The following is a 24,622-nucleotide window of genomic DNA, read 5'->3' as shown; positions in this document are numbered from 1 at the left end:
GCTTGGAGAAGACACCTGGTTCTCAAGAAAGCGTGTGAGAGAAAGACAGAGAAGAAACAAGATTGATGGTCCTTGTCTCTGTGTTGATTGGCTGGGTGATCGGTGAGTTGTGTTCATCAGGATGGTAATGGTATTACCGCTCTCTCTCCTGTTTTCATCTCTTCCAGCTCTCAGATCATTTAGCATTAATTGTCCCAGATTCTGACCAGGTTGATTTACTTTAGGGGGCATTTGGCATTTCAGAGGGGACACACATTTGTCTCGTTACCCTACATTATCCAATTTATCCACAATTCATAACATTGAGCAGTGGTGTAGCACTGTTATTATTATTAGTTATTATATAATTAGTTATTATACTAATATAGAATCTTCCGCAGGTGTTTTACATGTATTTTGGAATCATGCATTGCATTATGTTGTGTTTTAGGGTTGACGGAAATTTCCGTAAAATTACTGGGTAATGTTCTGGCAGAAAATGACCTGTACTTTTACTATTTTTGTTTTTTTACAGTGTAGTAGTAGTAGTAGCAGTATTAGCATACTGGAATAATAACGATATATACAATAAATATGAATATATGCAATGTTGTCAATAGTAATTTTTATAATGTTGGTAGTACTGTTATATACTATGTAATTTATTATTGTTATTTTTTTTAATTATGATTACCAACAACATTACCTTGAATACAAAAAAAAATCATTATAAAAACAAAATTATATATAATAAATTGGCATTTTATGCCAAAATAGTTCAGTTTAATGATTTATATAAGTTTTTTTTTTTTTTTTTTTTTTTTTTTTTCACAAAACATGTTGCACTAATGAAATTGCAATTTAATTTTTCAATTTCCTTGAAATGCAATTTAATAAATTCCTCTTCCTGTCATTCAAAGTCAAATTCCAATGTAACATCCTGTGAGATATGGCCATTTCCCTTTAAATTCACACTATTAAATGGTGCAAGCGTCTTTGTTTGTGTATGTGTGACTATGGTTACATTTAATGGGATGAATCATTTGATCACAGAATAAGAGGATAACAGTGAGAAGATTAATAATCAAACAGTACAGGTATGTCCGGTACAGCTGTGGGACAGAAAGTTTTCCTTTGGCTTTAGTACATTTCTCAAATGACTTTCTTGAATTTAATTCCAGGGTGGATTAGCAGAATGTTTGTGGTGCTTATGAGTGTTTGAAGCGTTTATAAAGAACACTCTCACTAACAATATTTCCATCTTGGAAGCATCTTATGAACAAAATGCACATGCACATCTGGTTTTAAGTCTTTGAGGACGAAAAGAAGAAAACAAACGGACACTGCACTCTGCAAAGAAAAAAACCCACATGGCCGATGCAAAAAGCTGAGAAACTTGTTTCAAAACAGGATGAGATAAATGACAAAACTAGTGAAGGATAGTTTTGTGTTACAGGCTGAATCTTTTCATTGCTCATCCGTCTTGTTCACAGACCATATGCTACATATATCACAAGCTTCAATCCAATTGGCTGGTTTTCTGGTAATTCCAGGAGTTAGGGTCAAAGGGTCAAAGTTTGGCTAGTTAGGACATGGTCGTGAGTATATGTAACTACACCATCTGGTTCTGAAAAACATCTTACTCCATTGGAAATATGCTGAGCTGGTTATTATGTGTATGTGTGTCTGTGGTTAAAACCAAATATATATTCACTTCACCACAACTTATCAAGGACATTTAGTGACAAGGACACTCACATGCACACATTAAAAATGAGACCACTCCAGTGAGCCATGAAAATTACCACAGCACGTTTTCATTTGCTCTGTGGGGTTTATTTTGGTTCGGTCTGAAAGTCAGCAGATTCATTCCTCTTCCCTATCCATATTCGCCAAAAACCCTTTGGTTTGTGCGCACAGACTTTGCGCGTGCTTTAAGATTTTGAATAAATCTCATTAAATGATTGGGCAATTAATGAATCTAAATGATCACAATTAAAGGGTTTGTTCAACCAAAAAATAGAATGATCCCATAATTTACTCCCCTTCAAGCCATCCTAGGTGTATATTACTTTCTTTTCTTGTCAGCCAAACACAATGGGAGTTATATTAAAAAATATCCTGCCTCTTCCATGCTGTATAATGGGAGTGAATAGTAACTGAGATTTTGAAGCCCAAAAAAGCGCATCCATCCATCCATCCATCATAAATGTAATACATTTGGCTCCAGTGTGTAAATAAAGGCCTTCTGAAAGAAGCCATGTGTTTTTGTAGGAAAAATATCCATATTTATAACTTTATGAACTATAATCACTGGCTTCCGGTAACAGCTGTACACTAGTCTAGTTCTAGCGGAAGAGTGATCTCTGGCCCGACGCATGACGTATTACGACGCAGTAAACATTATAACAATTTTAGAAATTTCTAATTTCGCACCCAATCCCACCTTTGAATAAATAATAATAATAATTTAATAGTTTTATTTTGCTTGCTGCCAGGATGAAGGGAAAACAATGTAGCCGCCTTGCTAAATGGCAATTTTAAAATGTCCAAATGGCCGCCAAATAATTGTGGCAACAATCCTTTGATTTTCCTGCCGGATTTGAGTACTTTAGCTACCCTCAGGCTTATATTGAGTGATCAACTGTATACACTCAAACTAAAGCTCAATCTGGCAACCAAAGTCTCGTCAGTAAACCCAGAGCTTCTTTAATAACAAACCAATGTGTATTTGTGACCGTTCCCGAGATCCTCCCAGCACGTGTCGGGACCTAAGTTGGACACTGGACTTGTTGCAGGAAGCTTAATTCTTGCTGACAGCCCAGGCACGGACCAAGCAGCGGCTACTTTGAACACAGCTGTGAGAAGAGCGAGGCATTAAAGCGAGCTCTAAAGTTTGCAGAGAGAGAGAGAGAGACAGAGCTGTTGATTTGTGTGAACGCCTCACTGTCGAAAACAGCCAAGTAAAGATGTGAGGGTGGCCTGCAGTCGATGAGTTTAGGTAAAACTTCTCGTAATCTGCAGCTTTATACAGTCGAAGCTGTTCATGACCTCGTCACCCCATTTAAATTCATTCCTTCATTGTCTTCCTGTAAACCTTCAATCCTAATCTGGACTTTAGACCCATGTCCCCACAACCAGAGCATTGGTTGCCCAGTCTGTAGCCGTCATACATCAGTAAATTGGTTAGAAACATTAGGTTGCATAAAAGCAACGTTTTTATGTGAATAAAGTTGTGGAAAATGGTGACCAAACAGATTGTTTTGCCATTTTTGCTGATTTGGACACAGTCTGTTGGCTTTTAATTGTCTTAAACCAAAACTAACGTTTATATCTTTCTATCTTTCTCTTATACGCGCCTCCTTTTTCTTTTGGTTGGAAACCTAATAAAGTCACCGAGAGGCATTTTGAAGTTTATAGTCTTTTTTTTTCCTCTCTAGCTTTGTGGTTTTCAGAGAATGTCCCTGTATTTGGTTTGGCAGGGCAAACTCCTCTCTTTTTCTAGCTCTGGAAAAGTATAGTAATGCAGTAAAGCATGTATTGATATTTATTTTTATAATTTGGGTTGGTGAGATGGGGCAAGTTGAGAAGAGTTTAATGGTGTTCAAATTCCGAAGGGTCAAAGAGACCCAAGTGTTAACAGACCCACCTGAGAGACTGCGTTTCATTGTATTCTCTAGAAATCCATTCAAAAATAGTGCAACAACAAAGACGGGACACAGAGGATTAAAAAAGAAACAAAACTTCTGTTTTTTATTATTGTAAAATACATACAGAAGAGAACAAATCCAGAACAACAACAACAAACAACAGTTTCATCTTACAAACATATTCCATGAAAATACGGATAAGCCAGAGAAACTCTGCCAAGGGATTGGCAGGGACATAACTGTACAAAATATGGGACCCAGACAAGCTCTCCTTGAAGTATCTTAATGATCTTCAAGACTCCTTGAATGTATTCAGTGGGTTAACGCTAAAAAAAAGCGAGATTTATTTTTAAAAACTTGTGTCGTGTTTCACAAGCTTGAGGGGAAAGGATCTTTAATTCTCTCATAGGTTTCCTGAAAAAATACTCTCTCCATATACATATAAATACATTTGTGCTGTGCAAATTGCAAGAGTAAGGTCATCCTTACGATCTAGAACCATTAAATATACCAGGACATACATTGGAAGACAACAGCCATGGTACAAAACATCTGAGTGAATGAGAATTTGCATGTTTTGTGTGTGTAGATTTGTGTGTGCATGTAAAGAATATGATTATGTTCATCCCATTGTAAACATAGACGTGTTGTCGTCTTGAGTCCATTCTTTCTATTCTAGTGTGGGTAAAGCTGACTTGTTGAGCCAGTACAATGTGTTTGTAAAAGCAACATAGCGAAGAGTCCCAGCTATACATATAATCTGACATAACAGAGACCTAAACTAATACAGCTGCCTCTGGTGGTAGACAAAAGCCTAAAGACAAAAGGCTGTCTTTAAAGCGCTTAATAAAAGCCTGGCCCATTCTCACTGGAAGAAAGCCAATGAAGAAACCACAAACTTTGATAAATAATATTACACAAAATATCAAAATAGTTTCAGGGAGCCAGCTTCCCAATATTTAAACAAGTATTTTTTACCTTTCTTTTTTTGTTCATCACTTCAATGTATCCGGTGTTTTTCTCATAATGAACTTTTTTTTTTTAACCTTTGTTCTAGTTACTGTACGATAAATAAAAAGATGAGGCATTGTTTTGCTATTACATGTTACAAATGCCCTCAAAAGTATTCCCTGACTCTTTGATCCTGTACACTATTATACATGGTACGAACTTTTGGTGATGTAGGCTGAGGAGTGACCGAACTCACCATCATTGGTGGGGGGGAAACAGTAAAAAAAAAAAAAAAAACTGTCATGTGACATTAGCAGGCACCGACCCCAACCAATGAGAGTTGCTCTTCAGGGTTCCGTCGGGACACTTGCTCCGGTCCTACCATTTCCCTGGAATCGGCGTACCGCACTCGTACCATGCAACGTAGGTGATGTGGGAGTTTCCACCTATCTGGCCGAAGTGGACTGGCTCTTGTCTCATTGCTCTGTAGAAACCTGAAAATAATCAAGAAAAGCATTAGCCAAGTAATTGGTTGCATCCAAACGTGCATACTTCCTTACTATTTAGTAGGCGAAAAACAGTATGTAACAAATTGATTATGTCCGAATTCACAGTACTCATAAAAGAGTAGGCAAAAAGTATCCGGATGACCAACTTCTACCAGCGAGATTCGGAAGTGTGCATATAATCCACATGAGGCCACAGAGAGGTTTATGAGTGGAAGTGAAGCGACACAATACCCTCATGTTTGAAACCGGTAAGATGTTCTTTAACGCCACGTCGGAATTACCGTAATTACAATTATTATAACTTATGAATTCTGCATTTTCTAAGAGCTCCCACTTGACCACTGCAGGTTAATTTGGCCGTTTGATAGTGTTAGTGTCAAAGAAATGTATAATTCCGAGTCTGAGGATGTGAAAAGATTAGAACGTCAACAGGTCGTTGCCTCATAATTATGTTTATTACGACATGGTGTCGACGCAGCAAAAGTCTGCATGGGGACTGAAGATTTCAAGCTAAGGTATGAGTTTCATAAAAGTGGTTTATATGACTTGTATATCAATATCTATACTGTATATAATATATCTATTACTGTAAATTAAGTTTTCAGAAGTCAATAGATTTGTGTGAATAGCCAAAATTAATTCATTTTCACTGATGGTCTTCCCCTCTAGAGCTGTTAACTGCTGTGAATGGATCATTGATTCAGTGAGTTCAGAAGCGGCTCAATGCAATTTCACAATGAATCATTCAGAAGAGTTTTGTGAACTGGATCAACTGGTTTTAAAAGAAAGCTTCATTCTGGGTTTGGAACTTCAAAAAGGTAACAGTAACATTATATCAGTGTTTTTTTGCAGATATAATACCTTCCCTGGCTGGTAGCTGGTCTGCAGGAAGCTGAGTTCCTGTTCTGCCATCCAGGAATGAGTCCACAAACTGGCAGTGGTCTTCACCGTGACCCGTCTGGTCTCCAATATTGTAGAATTTACCTAAAGGAACAGAGAAGAAAAGAGCTACCAATGCATAATCTATTCCCGCATAAAATGAACCCAATGTATGGATCAGTTTTCAGAAGACTGACCGTTGAGGGAGTTGCTCAGGTAGATCTTGTACCGAAGGGAGTTGCAGAGTTGGATGCCAACAAATTTGCGGTACCACGTCCTCTTCACATACTGCTTCCCGTTGCACTCGGAGTAGGAGTCGGTTTTGAAGGGGAACTGGGTCCAAATGGCATCTTTACCTGAAAAGCATGCCGAGAAACCCCAAGATGTTATTTTACGAACTGACAAGGCCAGATATTATGTTCTGGCACAGATCGAGCAAAACAATGTTTCTTTCAGTGGTCTTTTGAAAAGATTACTGGAGTACAGACCCTGTTTTTGTTTATACACGTGTTAGAAAAGGCTTGCTGGACACTAAGAGCCGAGGGGCTGCTCCATTAGTCTGTGTTTCCATTGGCTCCTGTCATAACCTTGTCTTACTATTGGCTGACTTTGCTCTCTATATCCATTGTTCATTACAATCAATTTCGTGTGGAATAGACAATACACAGGAAGAAGTCAAGGGAGATTCTTGCAATTCACTAAGTGCAAGAAGGCAACCAAGGCCCTTATTTGAGAATAGGGATTGAAGAGGATGGTGTTATCCATTTGCCACTCTTGAGTAAATGTTTTATCTGGCTGAGATCTTGGTATGGAAGAAGTGAACTCATAGGAAGTCTCCACAGCTCCTTTACTCGTTCGTTTTCTTTCCTCTACTAGGACTGCTCATTACATTATCCATTTATTCAACAGATAGGAATTTGTCACCTGAGAGAAATAGGGTGCAAAGCAGAAACACGTACCTGAGACGTTCTCGCTCACTCGCGGATCCGCTGCAAGAGAAAACAAGGATCAAATGAGGAGAAATTAGAAATTATGGTTTTGTTTTACAGCCACCTGGTCATAGAGACGATCAAAATGATCTGTAGCCCGCAGGAAAGTTAAAGACACAAATCGGCCAACTCTGCATTGGCTATCCATGGGTGGGCAGAGTGCCTTGAGCAAAAAAAAACAAAAGTACAATAAATTCCAACAAGCAGAAAATACTGTGCTTATTTTGAATCTCCCTTATGAAGAGAGATCAGCTGGCATGAACTAACCTGCTGGATCTGCCAAAGCTATAGGGGAGAGACTGAGCCTCAGGGGCTTTGGCGGTAAAATCTCATCATTCAGTTTTCCTCTATTTCTTTCCCGTCATCGCACATATGGACTCTCTTTCCTTCGCCCTGCTTTCCATTCTGTTGCTAGACTTTCTTTATGCAGGCCAGACGAGGTTTAAAACTAAAGCCTCCTCCCATAAAACGTGGAAGATATGGGTCTTTATTTGTTCCTTATTTATGATATGTTGTTAGTGAGCTTGTAAGACAGGGAAAGGTTGGCTGTGTGACAACACTCCATGGGTGCATCAGCAGGCAGTGATGGGGCTTAACGTTACGACAGTGCGGGGACATGCTGGAGTCATTATGTTAACTACTAGCAACTCATTACATGTACTGTATCTCTAAGAGATAAAGGAGAGGTCACAAATATTGGCTGACTTGCACAAGCCATGGAAAAGCAATTTGCAGCGTTTCTCTGGGGTTATTTGCATTGTATGCCTAATGTTTGACTTCAAAAACATATTTTATTTTAATACTGGGATTTGTTTAGAATACGACTACTCATGGTTAAACTATTGCCGAAATAAACAAACATTCAGATAGCTCTAGGACATCTATTTCACATTAAATTGTGCATATGACAAGATAAGATAAGATCAAAATTATTTTGGAAATAAAGGGTCTGTGATGTAGGAGCGTCCACAACAAAGAAAAGGAAAAATCTTTTTTTCCTCCTAGTTTAAAACACATGTACCAAAAAAAAAAAAAAATGTTTTTTTGTATTCATGGTTTTATATGGTTTTAAAACAACTTTTATACCATTTATAAGAACGTTTAAATGTAATTACCCCACAAAATGTAATGTAACCATCAAGTAAAAAACAACAACAACAACATACATTATTCAAGGAGTAAGGAAAAATCTTAAGTAAATGTTCACATTTTAAGTTTTTAAATCTACTTTTTTAATATAAAATGTAGGAATGTCCTGAGTCGATCTCAAGGATCTGACTGACTGGGACTAAAGGACTGAAAGACTGGCATTGGGATCGGTGGCAAAAAAATAAATTAAATAAAATAACTTGATCGGGACATCCCTAATAAAAAGTATATATATTTTTAAATATCATCAATGATTAATTCAGAAAAGTCATTAAGTTTTCCAGGAAGTTGCACCACATGAAGTTTTACAACCGGAACTAAGCTTGCCTTTTCCTAAAAGGGTCAAATGAAATGAAATTTGGGGGACAAAAGTTGTTCAAATAAGCAGTAAGTATATTTTGTTAAAATGTTTTTAATTAAGAATTAAGAGAAAACGCATTACCAGACTCCGTGTTGAAAGACACCGGTTCACTGGGTGGCCCTTCACCAAGCTCATTCTTGGGCTTCACCTTGAATTCGTAACTGTAAGGTAAGAAAAACAGAGGTGATGGGACATTACGTTTCTGCTTTGATCCACATAAAACCATTAAGTATATTCATTTCAGATCTTATGTTATGCTTCTGACAGTGTTCTGACAGTGCTTCTGAGTTTGCTTAATCCAAAATTATTAAAATGGACTTCTGTATTGGAATCCTGGTGGGTTGTTGTCAAATTCGGAGTAAAATGAGGTTCTTATTTCCCGTCTTTTGAGCCCTGACACTTGATATATTTATTCTGCAGAGACTGAGGACTCAAATCCTATGCCCCCCTTCTAATGGATCCTCCATGTGTGATGTAGAGACATAACCAAGGCCCACGTGCCTTGAGAAGCAGTCCATAGGAAGCCCTGGTTTATATTGTGTCACCAGATCTTGAGCCTATATTCAGCCTCATTAAAAAGCTAGCAAGCGTGACGGCTCCCCTACAGCCAGACCACAGCGCACACATTCAACACCTTGTCCAGACCTCAGGATGCGTGCAAGTCTTAACACCCCTGGTATTTGACACCCACATCAACTAAAATACATCTATCAAATTCAGCAGAGTGCCTTAAATAGAGAGGTTGGCGTTCTGCATTGAGACTGTACCTGCTCTCTGGTTTGAGGTTCTCCACCGCCGTATGAGTCTGGTTGGTGGTCAGAATAGAAACCTGTTCACCATCAGGACCTTTAGTTGTTGAGATAACCTCATATTCTGTGAAAAGTCAAATGACAAGGAAATGGGTAAGGGACTGACTGGTCACAGTTTGGTTACACCAAAGTTGAGAGTTAGTTTCTGACAGTTCAAAGTTGAGGGTTAGTGTTTTACCAATCAAAGCCAAAGTTTAGTGTTTGACCCATTAAAGTCAAGGGTTAGTGTTTTATAGATCAAAGTCAAGGGTTAGTGTTTGACTGATCAAAGTTGACCAATTACAGTGCAAGGTTAGAGTTTGACAGATCAATGTTGACCAAAGTAGAGGGTTAGTGTTTGACTGATCAAAGTTGACCAATCACGGTAGAAGATTAATGTTTGATCAGTCAAAGACAACGGTTAGTGTTTGACTGATCAAATTCAAGGGTTAGTGTTTTACTCAAAGTCAGTGTTTGTTTGACTAATCACAGTCAATGCTAGTGTCTGACTCATCTAAGTCATGGGTTAGTTTTTGACACATCAAAGTTGACCAATCAAAGTAAAGGGTTTGTGTTTTACCAATCACCGTCGTCAGATAGGTTAGTGTTTGACTGATCACAGTTGTGGGTTAGTGTTTGACCAATCAAAGCCGCGGGTTAGTTTTTGACTCATAAAAATTGACAAATGAAAGTAGAGGGTTTGTGTTTGATCAGTCAGAATTATGAGTTAGTGTTTGACAGATCACAGTCTTGGGTTGGTGTTTGACTGATCAAATCCAGGTATTAGTGTTTGAGTCATACCCTAACTTTTGACTTTGATCCATCAAAGACAAGGTCAAATTTCATTCTAACACCACAACATATTGCGCATTCCATTCCTCAGATACAAATGGGTATAACCCAACAGACATTAGACTTTGGGTTTCCTTTGATAATCCATCCCTCTGTCCTACCTGTTGTTTCATTATCGGTTTTCTCCCAGTCGAGAATAATGAAGGAGGGGCATCCTTCCACGGTTACAACGGTGAGGTTGGATGGGGCTGTTCTTGGAGGGTTGGTGACATTTTGTTCTCCACCCTCCTCCTCAGGGAAGTAACTCAGAGAGGTGGTGATGGAGCAGGGCTCATCTGGCTTCTTATCTGTCTTATAGACCACATGTGGAGCTGGACAACAACACATTTGTGTTTAAATTCAGACACTTATCTTCTTTGCTTTGGCTCTGAAACTCAAATTAGCATCATTCAGAGTTCTTGGCATGCACGGCTACAGTGATTAAGAAAGTCTCGTTACCAATGTAGCGTTCTTTGCCCAGGGCATCAACTTTAGAAGCAGGAACAGAGCTGAATACTGAAGAGTTCTCCCAGGTCTCAAATCGGGGTGCTAGGACACCAAAAATATGAACAGTGTCAATAATTTCAAACCAGTGGTTAACAGATTGTTACCACCATGGTATTTTTATACACCACGTGAAAATGTATTAAAAGAATGTCTAACCTTCAGCAGAATATTGAAGAATATTATAAAGAAAAGAAAAAAACCCTGAAGACAAACCTGTCACTGCAGGAGCAGTTGTCTTTGGTTTGAATGGTTTTGCTGTAACTGGTAGCAGCTTGGGTTTCAAGATAGAATCTTTGTCCTGATTCAGGCCTGTTATCTTGTCTGCTGTGTTAATGAGTTAATGATTAATGAGTGAGTGAATACATTAAATGTTTTAAACATAACATCTTCCTAAGTTGTTCAGTGTTAACTGGCAGAAAAGCCTGTAAAACATTTTTAATTCACATTTTTGTAGTCTAAGGGTCAATTGTTATGACAAAATAATTTTTTGCTCCTTTTTGGTTGTACTTTTAAGTTCAGTTAACTTTTTACCCACCTAATCCTCCAGGCTTGCCCACAAGATTAGGCTTTTTTGGTGGAATAGGAAGGCGTGCAGCTGGAGAACCTGCAAAGATGGAAGTGAAAGTGATGAAGTGAAGTCAGGCCAGAATCAAGTTTCCTCTCCCTTTTCCAGTAATAAATGAACAAACAAGGATGCGCTAAGTCAAAAAATTGCACCAGAAACACAGCAGTAAGAGGTCAGAAGTAGCCCTTCCATCTATTTGCCACACAACCCACTTATTATCTACCTTTTACCTCTTGGTCATATTTTTAAGATATTTTGTATTAATTTCCACTGCTACATGGATGACACTCAGCTCTATTTGTCCTCCTAGCCTAATTATACTCATTGTTCTTCTTCCCTCTTGAACAGTTTAGATGAGATCTAATCCCCATTCTCCTGCAGTTTTCTCAAGCTAAATACTGATACAACTGAGGTTCTTCTTGTTGGAACTAAATCCAATCTGGCAAAATTTGACAGCTTTTCACTTACTATTTATATTTCCATAATTTCACTGTCTTCTCAGATTAAGAGTTTGGGTGCCATACTTGATAGTAGCTTGTCTTTTGAAAGACATGTTAATAATGTCACTCAGTCCACATATTTCCACTTACGGAACATCAGTCGTCTTGGTCCATTTCTTATACCCACTACCGCAGCTATTCTTGTACATGATAGTTACTTCACGGATTGATTACTGTAACTCTCTCCTATTTGGGCTACATCTAAATCTTCTTCATAGTTGGTCCAAAACTCAGCCGCCCGCATAATTACTTGAACCTCTTCCATTGAGCACATCTCTCCTGTGATTTATCAATTACACTGGCTTCCTGTTAAATATTGTGTAGAGGAAGAGATTCAGCTTTTTACTTTTAAAGCTCTGCACAATCCTGTACCCTCATATCACTCTGACTTGCTTCACATTTATACTCCCACCCGCACTCTTAAATATTCCTCATCTGTTTCCCTTGTTAACCAGCTGTTCGATTAACCACTATGGGATCCAGAGCGTTCAACTCTGTTGCTCCTCGTCTCTGGAACTCTCTTCCACAATTTGTATGTGAAAGTGATCTCCATTACTTTTAAACCATGTCTTAAAACTCCATCTTTTTAATTAATTTTAATTTATGGATTAGGCTATCTTAATGCTGATGTTGCTTTGATTGTATTGCTTTCTTGTATTTCATGACTGTCATTAAGTTGTAAGATGTCCTCGATTGTTTTGAAAGGCGCCTATAAATAAAATGCATTACTATTATTATTATCCTGCTCATGCTCTCTTAACCTAAGATTTAATTCTCATGAAAAACAGTGGAACACATCACTACCAGCCTCAACTTGGTTTAGCTAATTTTTCAGCAAAGCAAAAGGCAATACGAGTTTAATGCAAAAGTTCCCTTTCTTATTATTTTTTGGGGTTGAATGAGTTTCACACCTCTTCGATTTTAGGTGATTTTTTTTTTCCTCTTTCAGCTTTTAAAGATTTATATTTTGCGTTTTTGCCTTTATTATGATAGGACAGTTACAGACAGGAAGCAAAGTAGGAGAGAGAGAGAGGGGGACAGGATCAGGAAAGATCCACGGGTCGGGACTTGAACTTGGGTCGCCCGAAGCGCAACAGCGCTGTCGGCACACTGCCCACGAGCCTATCGGCGTCAACGGCTTTCAGCTTTTAAGAAATTGACATCTTAATAAAAAGGAAAGGGAAATAAATCCAATAAGCCAATTTGAAAATGGAAAGGACAAGAAATCTTCTAATATGAAAAAAAAAAGTGATTTTCAAATCCTTGATCTATGGAAACTAAAGTATCAAACTGACTATGATTGTTTACTTTTGAGAACCTGCAATTTGGATGCTTTGCTAAATGGGAGGAGCAGATTGTTCAAACTCTAAGTTAATTGGAAATGAGAGAAAATTGCTTGTTTTCTTTCTCATTGCATGGATCAAGTCTAACCATTGGCACTTCATCCACCTTTCAAGCCTTCAGTTCTCAGTGCCATCTTGGAGTACAGCCAAAAAGCAAACAGACTAGAACATGTGGGCCCTTCCCAGGAAAACTGATTCAATTTACATCCAAGGAACCAGTTGTGAAACCCTCAGTTCATCACAGGGCAATCAAACACAGCTCAGCTCACTAAACCCTATGGTACGAGTTAAAATTGCAAAGCTGGGTGGTGAAAAAGCCAAGCTTTACAGAAAATAAAACTAAAGACCAACAGATGTCATACTTTTACAGAGGGAAAGCAATTTCCAGAGAGGTAGCTGAGGTTTTCGGTGGTGATGCCCAATGTTTTGGGTGATCTGAAACTCTTGTGGTATCATTACATTGGTTAGAAAATTTCAGGCAATCACTGTCAAGCAAATCTGCCATAAGACCCCTCTTTAATGAGAGCCACCACTGATCTCCACAGATCTCTGGCTTTTGATCAGAAGATAGAGAATCCATGCCAACAAACTGTGCTAATTTAAATGATCCGTTTTGTTGTATTCCACTGTCTTTGCACAAGCTATATGACGTGACATCACTTTGCAGACCTGGGATTGTTTTGTTTGTCATCAAATGATCAAATAATAGGGAAGAGTATGAACAGGCAAATATCCAAACATTTAGTGTAGTCGTACGTACTTTTTGGAAATTTAAATATCGCAGTGGTGGAGTCATAATGCATAGTCTTGGAAAGTACGCCGTATTGCAAAAGTCTGCTGCGTCTTCCAAAACCAAGTCTAGTCAGAACCGATACGCCGTGTGAATTGAGTTCACCGCATATTTGTATGACGTCAACTAGTTCACTTCATAGCGCTAAAGCAATTCTTAGTAAGGTGCCCTTGAATTTTGCCATTTGTGTTGAAAATAACAGTAATGTGAATTAATAGGTTGTGGATAAATACAAAAATGTTGTCATCTTTCAGCCTTTTTTGTTTTTGCTACACAAATAAACAATATGGCATATTGAAAAAGACCTCATACCACATGGAAGCTCATGACTACTATAAAGCATGCAAGTAGTCATGCACACAATGAACTTTAACCAGAAGCAGCTACAGTCCTCTGCAGAAGGGAGTTTCAAACATTATTGCTGAAATGCACAAATAAAAGAGCCACAGAATGTTATGAGACAGTTTAGGACATTGCGGTGGGTTTCTGTGTCCTCCAAAAGACATGTTTTTCTCTTGAAAATAAATGTCCTACAGCACCATGATGGTTTAGAAATGAAAGAAACCAATCTGGGGAAAAGCTTTGACAATTACACCACAAAGCTCGCGGCAGCTTGGGATCTGCATAAGCTTGCAAAACGACAACAAACGTTGAAGACAACAGGCAGATTTGCGAGCAAATGGGTTGACTGGTGAATGAGTGGATGGATGAATGGACAGACACGAGTTTACAGGAGATTATGGATGGGAAGGACACCAACATGGGCATATGGGCTGCGTCACAAACAATATTTCTGCAGGTTAATGATGGCTAACACACAAACAGGACGAGTTGGCTCTGTTTACCCATTCTTGGTCTGGACCAGATGACTGGTTTGGGGAGAGAAAGTCCCTTATGGTGCTCACCGTTAACTGTTGGAGGGGAAAAGAGTGGATGTTATGGAGAAAAGGAAGAATAAGGTAGCATCATGTTGGTTTTGCTGAGATGCACTGCAGCTGAAGAAAACTGGGGTTTACATAGAGAGTTATAGGCGGCCGCTCAACTGCCTGAGGGGAAGAGAGGCTTTTCAAGATCAGATTAGTGCAAATGCTGGCGGTCTGCTTGCCCATCGGGCTAAATCACACATACTTTGCTGACAGTAAAACTGTCAGGTGTGACAGAGTATGATAGCTGGTTTGAACACACACACACACACCACATGTTTCAAAGGAAAAAAAATGGGCTCTTGAAGAGAAAATGCCCCAAGAGAACTGCAACCAAATGGCATTGTGCTGACAGGGAAGAATGCAGAGCAAAAGAAAAGAAAATCATTTTCTTAAGTAATATTATTATTTTTCTTAACTGTTTTTTTTTTTTTTTAGTTAGGTAAAAATAAATAAATAAAAAAGAAAAGCAGAAGAGAAAACACACACACAAAAAAAAGAGTAGAGAAATAAAAAGACTAGCATAAGAGGGGTAAGAGTAATGTCTTTTACCCCCATATCTTCTGGAGGAGTCGCCGGGCCTGGGGGAAGAATGTCTCATGTCATTAGGGAGAGAGAAAGGGTTTCTGCTCCGTGACGTGTGGTTCCTGGTGGTCCCTGTTAGGACCGAATCGATGGGTTTGGATGGAAGAGAAGAGATGGAGTCTCTCCGGATGCTCTTACCTAGATAAAAAACAACAGCAGCTTTTGTTATGCCTTGTCGGCTTTAGGAAGTGAAGTGCATGCTGGGGCAGATACTGTACAATTATGTAAGGGCTGCTATGTGTTAAAAAGTTTTTCTATCTGTGGGCTGATGAGAGATGTCAAAGTTAGCTAGTTGTGTTTCAACATACCATCAAGAAATTTAAGTTTTCTTTAAGTGTTGATTCAGATCTTCAAATGCTAAATTAAACTGTATAGTACATTCTTTCACTAAAAGGAAAATGACATTCATGAATCATGACACCAAAACAAGTGATCTGCCTTGCTAGCCTAGCATCCTAACTGAAATTACCTTCTGATTTGGAACACTTTCCATCGGTAGCAACTTTGCACATCATACAAATACCGTTTCACACGCAAAGTACAATAGAGACCCAACATAAAATTGATTTCAATAGTCTCATGCTAGCATGTTGCTAAGCTAACAGTGCAACATTTCCATAAACATAAAAATATAGAGTAATATAACTACATTTCAGTTTTTAATTGATACTTTTCAGTACTTAAATAATAATACCTAATTATACCATTCCTACTATCACTTGATTTGCATAGTTATATGTTTTCCACATAGGATGTATGCTAGCATGTAGCATACATTTTGGAACGCTTACAATGTGTAAAAAATACTGTCTTTGTTGGAAGCTTACTACATTGTTTAAGGTAAAACTGGATGATTGTGTGAATTTATCAATAATAATTTCATTGTTCTGACTACAGTAAGGCTAAATCTGATGTGTTGGTGGTTGAATTAAAGTGCAGCAGTGCATTCCTGTGAAGACAAAACATGGTGTAGGGGAGGATACAGGAAAGCTGTGACTTCAGACAATAACACAGACATGATATACACCGATGGACAGTTGTGATAGCTTGCCTGACAGAGCAAATAAATGAGAGGATTATATGAACTGATGTAACCGGTTCTTGCTGTTTTTACTGGCCGTCTCGCTCACACAGACTAGAGACAGCTCTTCCTGTAATCCATTGAGCCGGAGTGTGAAATAATGTCTGTTTGTGGCTGAAGTTACCGAATGACTGCGTTTGATTGAAACGTGGTTTGAACATCCATTAATTTCCTGTGTATCACTTTTCTCCAAAAGCACCCGAAAAAAAAAAAAAATAGGAGAATGAATTGAATAAAGCTTTGAAGTCTGATATTCTGGTGTTTAGACTAAGTTTGCAGTGGTAGAACATGTAGCCAAAGGTTGAACGGCAAAATTCCAAGTATCTGTGTGGTGAATAGTGAATCACTAACGCAATATGTTATTTTCTCATTACCTGTCAACCGTCAACTTAAAAAAATAAGAAGGAAACATAGGAATTACCAGAGGAACTATGTGGCATCTGAGTGGCACTAGGTGCCCTGGTTTGAGGGCGTCCGTGTAGGGGTGTCCGGGTACTGCTGGGTAAGGAATTGGGGGTAGGGGTGACTGAAGGACGGGAGGGTTTAGTGGGTAGGTGTTGGGGAAGGACAGGAGGGATCTCCACCAGCTGAGAGGAGTCATTTCTAACATGGCTGTTTGAATCTGTTTAGGAGAAAGGAGCAGATGAGCCCTCCATGCTGGAAAAACCAAGTCATTCCAGCTCAAGATGGTCTAGTTGGTCAACCAGTTGAAGATGGATCCTGATTAACCAGCTCACCAGTTTAACCAGTGTTCAAGCAGCTTAATCCAGGGTAACCTACGAGGCCCCACCAGGTGGTAGGATGACTGGTAATCCAACTAGACCGGCCTGTACCAGCTGTTTGGACCACCTTGAACTGGTTTTATCTGGATTTTCCAGTAGGACTGACTGTTGAGACCATGATTAGAGGAGTATTACAGGGTGGACTTTAGATTAATGTTGTTAAGACTGTTTGGAAGTTGTTTGCATTGCATCGATATTAAGCTTGTTTGTAAGAGTTTCTCAGTTCCATTCCATCGAGTTCAGATGGAACGGACGCTTAAGTGTCTGTTATCGATGTTGAGCACTTGTCTTGACAGTTTTGCCTAGGGGGTTGAGAATTAACTTGTTGACTTTGGTCTCATAATCAGTTTGGCACACAGAGATGTAATGTTATCTTATCCAGAGTTCAGAGACAGAGGAAGACAGGAAAGGAAGTGGGACTCCCAGATTTCTGCCTTTCCCTGCTAGAACTAATAACATGGGACTGATTCTTTCTCTGCATGCAGTGACTTCATGCAGACTGAACGAAGGCCAGCAGACCAAAATGCAAAAAACTCTGAAAATGAATGAAAGGGTTGAGGAAATCAGGTAAAGATGATGGAAGATGAAAAAACAGATGAGGTTCAGAAAAAGAGGATGAAGAGTGAACCTATGAAAAAAGCTGATAGTAAAAACAAACTGATATCAGTCTTTGTACAGTATCGTAATAGTGTACTGATTAAATTTGGTACATGAGTGCTGACTGACACGCTGGATTTTACTGACTACTAAAATTTTTATATCATAATACGACCTTATGACCTTACTCTGCCAATACAATGGTAAAGTGATGATTATATGATGATACCATGGTACACAATTGTGGTTACCATGTTCAATACATATAATTAAAAAATTTACATATAAATTACATATCATTTTTATTTAGTGGAATAAGATTTAATAGAGCCATCATTTGATGTTAAATTTACCACTATATATACACAATTATTTTATTAATTAATAATTGTGGGGTAGTTTGAGGTATTTATCACTTATTGGGTTCCGTTTGGAAACATTCAGTATTAACATTATGGGAAATATTCAGTGACACAGAGGAACAAAGAGAAAAAAATGGCAGAAATAAAGACATAAGAGTGTCATTTATGGCCACAGTAATGAGGAAACCAAACATTTTAACAGTTATGATGTGATTGACAGGTGATGAAATGATAGGGGACTGAATGGGCAGAGATGAGTGTGACAGAGAGAGAGCTGATTGGTGGACACAGAATCTGACTGGTGCTGATGGGTGGAGCGTGAGCAGGCCTACAGAGACTGCGCCAATGCGTGACCATGCGTGACCGCAGAGGGGTTTCGCTGCACAGCACCCTGGGAAAACTTACACTCACACCTCCTCCTCACTGTGGAGGCGACCGGTCAGGAATCCTCATCACGGCAGGATTGGGACTTTCTAACTCAACGTTCTTACAAGGCATGCCAGCATGCAGCCAATCATAACAGCGGATGTCTTTAATCCCCGCCCACACCCAGCAAAGCGATTACCAACTGACTGCTCATAAGCAAAACTTCAAAACAAAATTTCTCTCGGTTACCCAATGGGAGCTGAGGCCATTTTGGCTCATTGGCTCTTGGAGCAGCCACAGTTCCTTGCTGACCCATTGGTGGAGCTGTGGGAAATAATGCAATGTTTCGTAAATGGAAAAAAATAAAAAATTAGAGAGAAAAAGTGAGCAGGCATCCCCAACAAGGCTCTTGAGAGGGAGAGAGTATTAAATGTCTTTACTGTGAGCATGACTTCGATTGACTGCAATAAAACCCTGTATGAAAGAAGAGTGCAAACAGAAAGAGTGAGGGGAAAATTACCAAAAGATGTCTTGGGACCTCCATTAACGCCTGTATTTTTGGGCGATCCTGGCTGGCTTATGTTGGGTATACCTAGAAAGAAGATTGTGAAGGAGGAAACCAACACAAAACACTTTCAAACAGATAGGAAAAAAAGAACAGTACTGAAAGTAGTTTGACCCATTTTACACATGGACTGAAACAATCTGTCATGATTTACTCTTACTTACTTGCAAGTAATCATCCAGCATACATTGACCAGGATTTGTCAAGGTATAAAAAAAGGCTTTCAAGATTTAAAATGACAAAAAGCACCTTTAAAAACACCCAAAAGCCTTCTGGTAGATTGCTTCCCAAGGAGTAAACAATGTCACTTTGCTATCAAAACATTGCTTTGTTTGTTTGAGGATTCCGACCAGCCCAGCGTGGCAACACTACCTCAACCAATGGTGTGAGTTTGGGGCGGAGCTATCTGTTTGTTCGACTAATGGCAGATTGTTGCCATCAGAACCACAGAAATTACACAGTTCACCTAAATTTCAGTTTGTTCCCCACACCAGGCCACCTGAATACTAAAAGTGCCCCCAAACTACTTTTCTTGATATTTGATAAAGGTGCTTTGTTTTTAAAGTTCGAAAGCCCATCATTATATGGTTTTATTGTATGGAAAAGAACAGTGTTTTTTTTTTGTTTTTTTTTAAGGAAGAAGAAAAGCCATACGAGTTTGAAATGACATAGGGTGAGTAAATGATGACAGAATTCTCTTGTTTTCTTTACTACACAAGGGGCAATTCTTAAAAGTAGTAGTTGATGGTCTTACCATGTCGAGGTGGGAACAGACTGCTGTGAGGTCCAGCCTGTAAAAAGAGGGTTACACACATTTTTTTTCTACCCTCTTTAAAAATGAAGTGTAGAGTGAAAGAACACAGAACAGCGTTCTGTCTTCATTTCATGTAAAAGAACTCTGCAATCAGGGTCTCTTCCACCGTGTCTAAAGTGTTCCTGAAATGCCCTGACAGGCATGTATTATTTCTTGCCTCCACTGAGAAGATTGAATACCTTACACACATACAACAACTGGATTCTTGACTTAAGAGATTGAGAATATGTGAGAAAGAGTTTGCTCGCAGGCACAGTTCTTTATGTCCATGACAGTTCATAAATAGACCAGAAAGCACAACAAACTAAGAAAGGTAATCTTGCCAAAGCATGGTGGGAGACCAGATAACCATCTTAAGCAAGCTTAGACCCGCAAACCAGACTTGTTTAAACTGCTTTTTTTTCAGCAGGGATGGAAGAGAAAATGTCAAAAAGTAAGATAATAGAGTGCTAGCATTATATTATTTGCTTATTTTAAAATATTTAAATTTTCCGAGGTGGTACCAGGGCATTGTAATGTGGTTATGGTGGTGTTTTGGGTGGTTATCAGGGCATTGCTAGTGGCTTCACCTGTTGCTTACTCATTACTTAAATCAAAAGTTTCCACCCCTAAAATCTCTATGATATTCTAGTTTGATTTTTTTGTGACCGCTGTGTTGTTGTTTTTTTGCACCAATGCCCCATACAAAATAAAAAGATATTTTTGTCTCAGAATGTGAACATGGTTTGAATTAAATAACGGAGACATCACACAAACTCTTAAAGTTGTGCATGGCATGTGGTTTTGCCTGTTAAAGTCATTAGGTTGACAGTCCTTTACACTATATAAAAGTTGTTATGAAACAACACTACATACCAAAGTCTTGACAAGGGGTCTGTTCGGCTTGTAGGTTATCTGGAAGTTTTTGTCTGAAAACAAAACAGTGGCAATGCAAGTTAGACTTGATCATCTTTCAGCTTCTCAGACAAAACCTTGAATGGATGTTTAGGGTATCTGTTACCTCCCATGTTGGTGTTGTGGATCACTGGCTTGCTCCACATTCCACTACGGTCGTCTTTGTTGGATCGGACGCCAAATTCATAGGGTGTGTTGGGCTTGAGGTTGTCGATTACGGTATCAGAGGTGGGGCAGGTTTGGTAGATCCACTTCCTGTTTCTTTCTCTATAGCGGATGGTGTAATGCCTGGTTCAAAGACACGTTGGTTATCTAAAAGGCTCAAGAGTCATTTGTACACCGTTTTGGCTAGTCATAATCAATCATTAAATTATGTAGTAGGGCTGTCAATAGATTATTTTAATCGCACACTTATCGTGAAATTAAGCATACACCATTTATCTTGTTCAACACATTCATTTTCTCATCATTTGCCAGCAAAGTAAACCATCAGATTCAAGGCGATTCTCACAAAACTGTATTTTCTGCAAGCTTTTTTCAAGGTAAATTTAGATGTCTTTCCAAAAGGACACTTGGAGATTCCAAAAGGACACCAAATAACCAATATAAGGAGTCCATATAATTCATAAATGTATGCACAGCAAAGCACCCATGAAAAACATTACAGTAAAAAAAAAAAAAAAAACTTTTTAGAATTCACAGTACGTGTACAATGCATCAGCAAAGAGCTTGTTTACATTTTAGACAAGTCAAGGTGTGATACCAAACAGGTTTGTGAATCAATATAACGGACTCACACATGTGACTCCTGTACGTCACCGTAATCGTTTTTACCTTGATTGCAATCCTCATCTATCAAAACTTTAGCGATTAAGACAATGGTTTGCTTTATCCAGCCGAGAAACGTAGTTTGCGTATCATCTGGCCACACAGCAGTGGGATGTTTGGGCATTCCTTTCTGTCTGTATTTCACACAGCACAATGCATGAGGGCTCGCGCTTCTCAGAAACAGAGTTTTAAAGCGAAACACACTGGAATGAATAATTCCTTGAAAATGCAACATGAGTCTATTCTCTCTGCCATCTCTGATGTAATCAGCATGGTTTTCTTTATCCGCGCTGTTTTGGTCTGATTGTTTGAATGATTCACTTACTCAATCATTGGACTGAAAGAGTTTAGCAGTTTAAAAGTGATCTGATCACAAATAGAGAAGTGAAATCAGGTCAAAGGGTTTGAATAGAAATTTTCACCAACCATGTGTTTGCGCCATTGTAGATGCAATGTGATAAACTCCCGGCTTCTAAGATCGTCTTACTACGTGACGTAAATTACTTTAATGATGCAATTTCACGTGCTTCAATCATTTATTTGCGGTAAATTATTTTAACGCGTTAAGGATTTTAAATTAATCGCATGAGTTAACGTATTAATGTTGACACCCCTAAAACTTAGTAAACTGGTTTTCTGTCACCATAGCAGTTGTCAGACATTAAACAAAGGAGCTGATGTTAGGTTTAAGAGCACTGGTACACGTCTTTAGCTCCCAACTGTTTTCGTCCAGGTCAACATTTCCAATGGCCTTTCCAAAAGTCTCCCCTTAACGGGGGGGGGGGGGGGGGGCACATATTTCTCTATATGAAAACCAGAGCGATTTAGGGAGGCTGAGAGCATGTCAGTGCGTCCCAACAGTGCCTGTATCCTCAAAAAGCATTTAAACATGTAGACACACACTACACCTGCAGTGGCAGGGATCCATATCCCACACTTTTTGTTCCCTCTGCATAGAAAAACATCACACTCATTGAATGGCTCTCTCGGTTGCAACATAAATCTAGTATCCTGTCAGTGCAATGAGAGCATTGCATAAAAACCTGCACTGCACTGCAACGCTTCTGAGGATGGGACCCCTAAATACTGGAGACAGGGTGTCATGATATTTCATTATCTTTTTTTCCCCATGTTTTTCAGGTTAAATGGCCCCTAAATATGAAGTGGAGTGAATTAAGTCTTCCTCAGGGATTTAGGACACTCAAACGGAACATGTTGGTGGAGGAAAAAGTAAAATCCAGATGTTGTGTGTGTAACTCACCCGTCCTCCAAGCAGTCGTTCATGATGTTTCCCTCGTAGGGTGTCTTTAAGTAGGTTCCCCAGGATAGTAGCACAGATGTCGGCGTGACAGAATCAATCACCAGGTGAAGAGGTTTGTCCAGGTTCACCTTACCTGTTACAAACCAGTAATCAAATTTAGCAGTGGAATTTGTTTTCTAGTTAATGCTAAGTGAAGGTTTTCAAACATTCCCACTGGTTCTATAGCACATCTGTTGCATATTTTCCACTAAACACATCCTGTCATGGACTGGTTCGGTTTTTCGATTGCCAATACTTTTTTAAAATGCATGCTACCTGTGCAATGCTTCTTCACATCATTGGTTGGGATGGGCTGAACAGCCACCAGATACTTGGGTTCAGCATCTGTGAAAGCAAGCATCTCAAGTTATTTAGGAGTTCAAAGAAAACCATAAAAAGGGCAATTTCATGGTGCAATGCAAGTTCCTTTCATGAACTTCCGGACAACATAAACAAAATAAGCAAGAAAAGAAATGTATAGGAGTCAACAAAAGGACCCCTGTGTGTCAAGGTGAAGTCTCATAAAATTTGATAAATGTACCTTTTTTATGACATGACAAAGTTGATTTGGTTGTAAAAAAAATACATTTTACTCAGATATTGTTTGTTACACCAGATGATCACACAACTCATTAAATTTAATATTGTGTTTAAAATGGTATAATATTTAGTTCTAAGAACTTTATGTATATAAAGAAAAGATTCATCCTTTTCTTTATCTTGTACACTGTTATTTGTCACTGACACAATTCCAAAAGATTCTGGTGGATATTTATTTAGTAAAATGTCTCGAGTTGATTAATGTGAAGTTTTTCACACAGTTTATAGCTCTGTGATGACAATGGTTTGCTAAACATCCGTGTTTCCAATGTAACCAAATTAAACAGCACATTTGCCAAAATTTGATTTGTGGGGTGATAACTGTTAAAAAGGCATACATAACAAACTTATGAATATGTACACAGGAAAACTCATTAGACAAAAAAAAAGAAGAAAAAAAAGAAAAAAAGAAGAAGAAGTCCATTAGGGTGATACAAAATGTGCCAGTTCCAAAGTCCACAACAATCTGGACATTTATGAGTGCATGTGCATGTGGCATGTCAGGTTGGGAAGAGGCCAATAACTGCTTTCGCCTTTCGGCCATCTGTTGTGCACGTGTATCATATTGAAATCTCAGCACACACTGTAAATTCAAGAGCAATGATCCCTCTGTCTGTGGCCAATATTGAATAATGATGTGACTGTGTGTTCCTATGCTGAATTGCATAGGTAAAAAAGCCAAAAACTCAGAGGCCCTTCCTTTTGGAACAAACAATTCTTTGTTTTCAAGCTTCTGGATAAGCATTGATGTATCATTTTGTTCTGTTTGCGTCAGTGCTTTTCATTGTGGAGAACTTCAAAGGCTTTGACTTGGAGGTTGACTCTTGAGATCTTGTCCACTACAATTTTAAATCACATGTTGTTTGTCATCGCCCACAATTGGATTTTCAAGGATATAAAAATTCTGTCCGACACTGATGAGCAGATAATTATTTTCATGTTAGGGCCGATAACTATGGAAGCTTATTTCTACCATGGAATATTATGGATATTTGTGACTTATCTTACAATTCAGACTTTTTTTCTCACAATTGCGAGATAATAAACTCGCAATTACGAGGTATAAAGTCAGAATTGTGGGATATAATCTCGCAATTGAGAGAAATTTGATAGCAATTCTGACTTTTTCTCTCA

The 24,622-nt window shown here is 38.7% G+C and overlaps 1 protein-coding gene across 15 annotated transcripts in view; it reads right to left on the bottom strand.

The window, feature by feature from the left end:
• Positions 1-3,705: 3,705 nt before the first annotated feature.
• Positions 3,706-24,622, bottom strand: part of abi3bpb (ABI family, member 3 (NESH) binding protein b) — a 54,905-nt gene continuing 33,988 nt past the window's right edge. For 2 of the 15 annotated variants that reach the window (XM_081385579.1, XM_081385586.1), the window contains exons 3-22: positions 23,165-23,233; positions 22,850-22,982; positions 20,867-21,048; positions 20,722-20,774; positions 19,807-19,843; positions 19,008-19,079; positions 18,737-18,811; positions 16,802-17,002; positions 15,267-15,437; positions 14,637-14,702; positions 11,129-11,197; positions 10,807-10,917; positions 10,546-10,635; positions 10,209-10,418; positions 9,235-9,340; positions 8,549-8,628; positions 6,928-6,957; positions 6,166-6,324; positions 5,951-6,073; positions 3,706-5,074 (exon numbers count right to left, since the gene is read on the bottom strand). In XM_081385579.1, the coding sequence (XP_081241705.1) occupies positions 4,959-5,074; positions 5,951-6,073; positions 6,166-6,324; positions 6,928-6,957; positions 8,549-8,628; positions 9,235-9,340; positions 10,209-10,418; positions 10,546-10,635; positions 10,807-10,917; positions 11,129-11,197; positions 14,637-14,702; positions 15,267-15,437; positions 16,802-17,002; positions 18,737-18,811; positions 19,008-19,079; positions 19,807-19,843; positions 20,722-20,774; positions 20,867-21,048; positions 22,850-22,982; positions 23,165-23,233 (2,153 nt within the window). In that variant the 3' untranslated portion in view covers positions 3,706-4,958. The remainder of the gene's footprint in view (positions 5,075-5,950; positions 6,074-6,165; positions 6,325-6,927; positions 6,958-8,548; positions 8,629-9,234; positions 9,341-10,208; positions 10,419-10,545; positions 10,636-10,806; positions 10,918-11,128; positions 11,198-14,636; positions 14,703-15,266; positions 15,438-16,801; positions 17,003-18,736; positions 18,812-19,007; positions 19,080-19,806; positions 19,844-20,721; positions 20,775-20,866; positions 21,049-22,849; positions 22,983-23,164; positions 23,234-24,622) is intronic. The other 13 variants (XM_081385588.1, XM_081385589.1, XM_081385582.1 and 10 more) reach the window with 9 other exon arrangements.

Source organism: Scardinius erythrophthalmus, assembly GCF_964197995.2.
Source record: "Scardinius erythrophthalmus genome assembly, chromosome: 14".
In the NCBI taxonomy this organism is placed as follows: Eukaryota; Metazoa; Chordata; class Actinopteri; order Cypriniformes; family Leuciscidae; genus Scardinius; species Scardinius erythrophthalmus.
The sequence above is the reverse complement of the archived record's forward strand: the minus strand, read 5'-3'. Positions and strand labels throughout refer to the sequence as shown.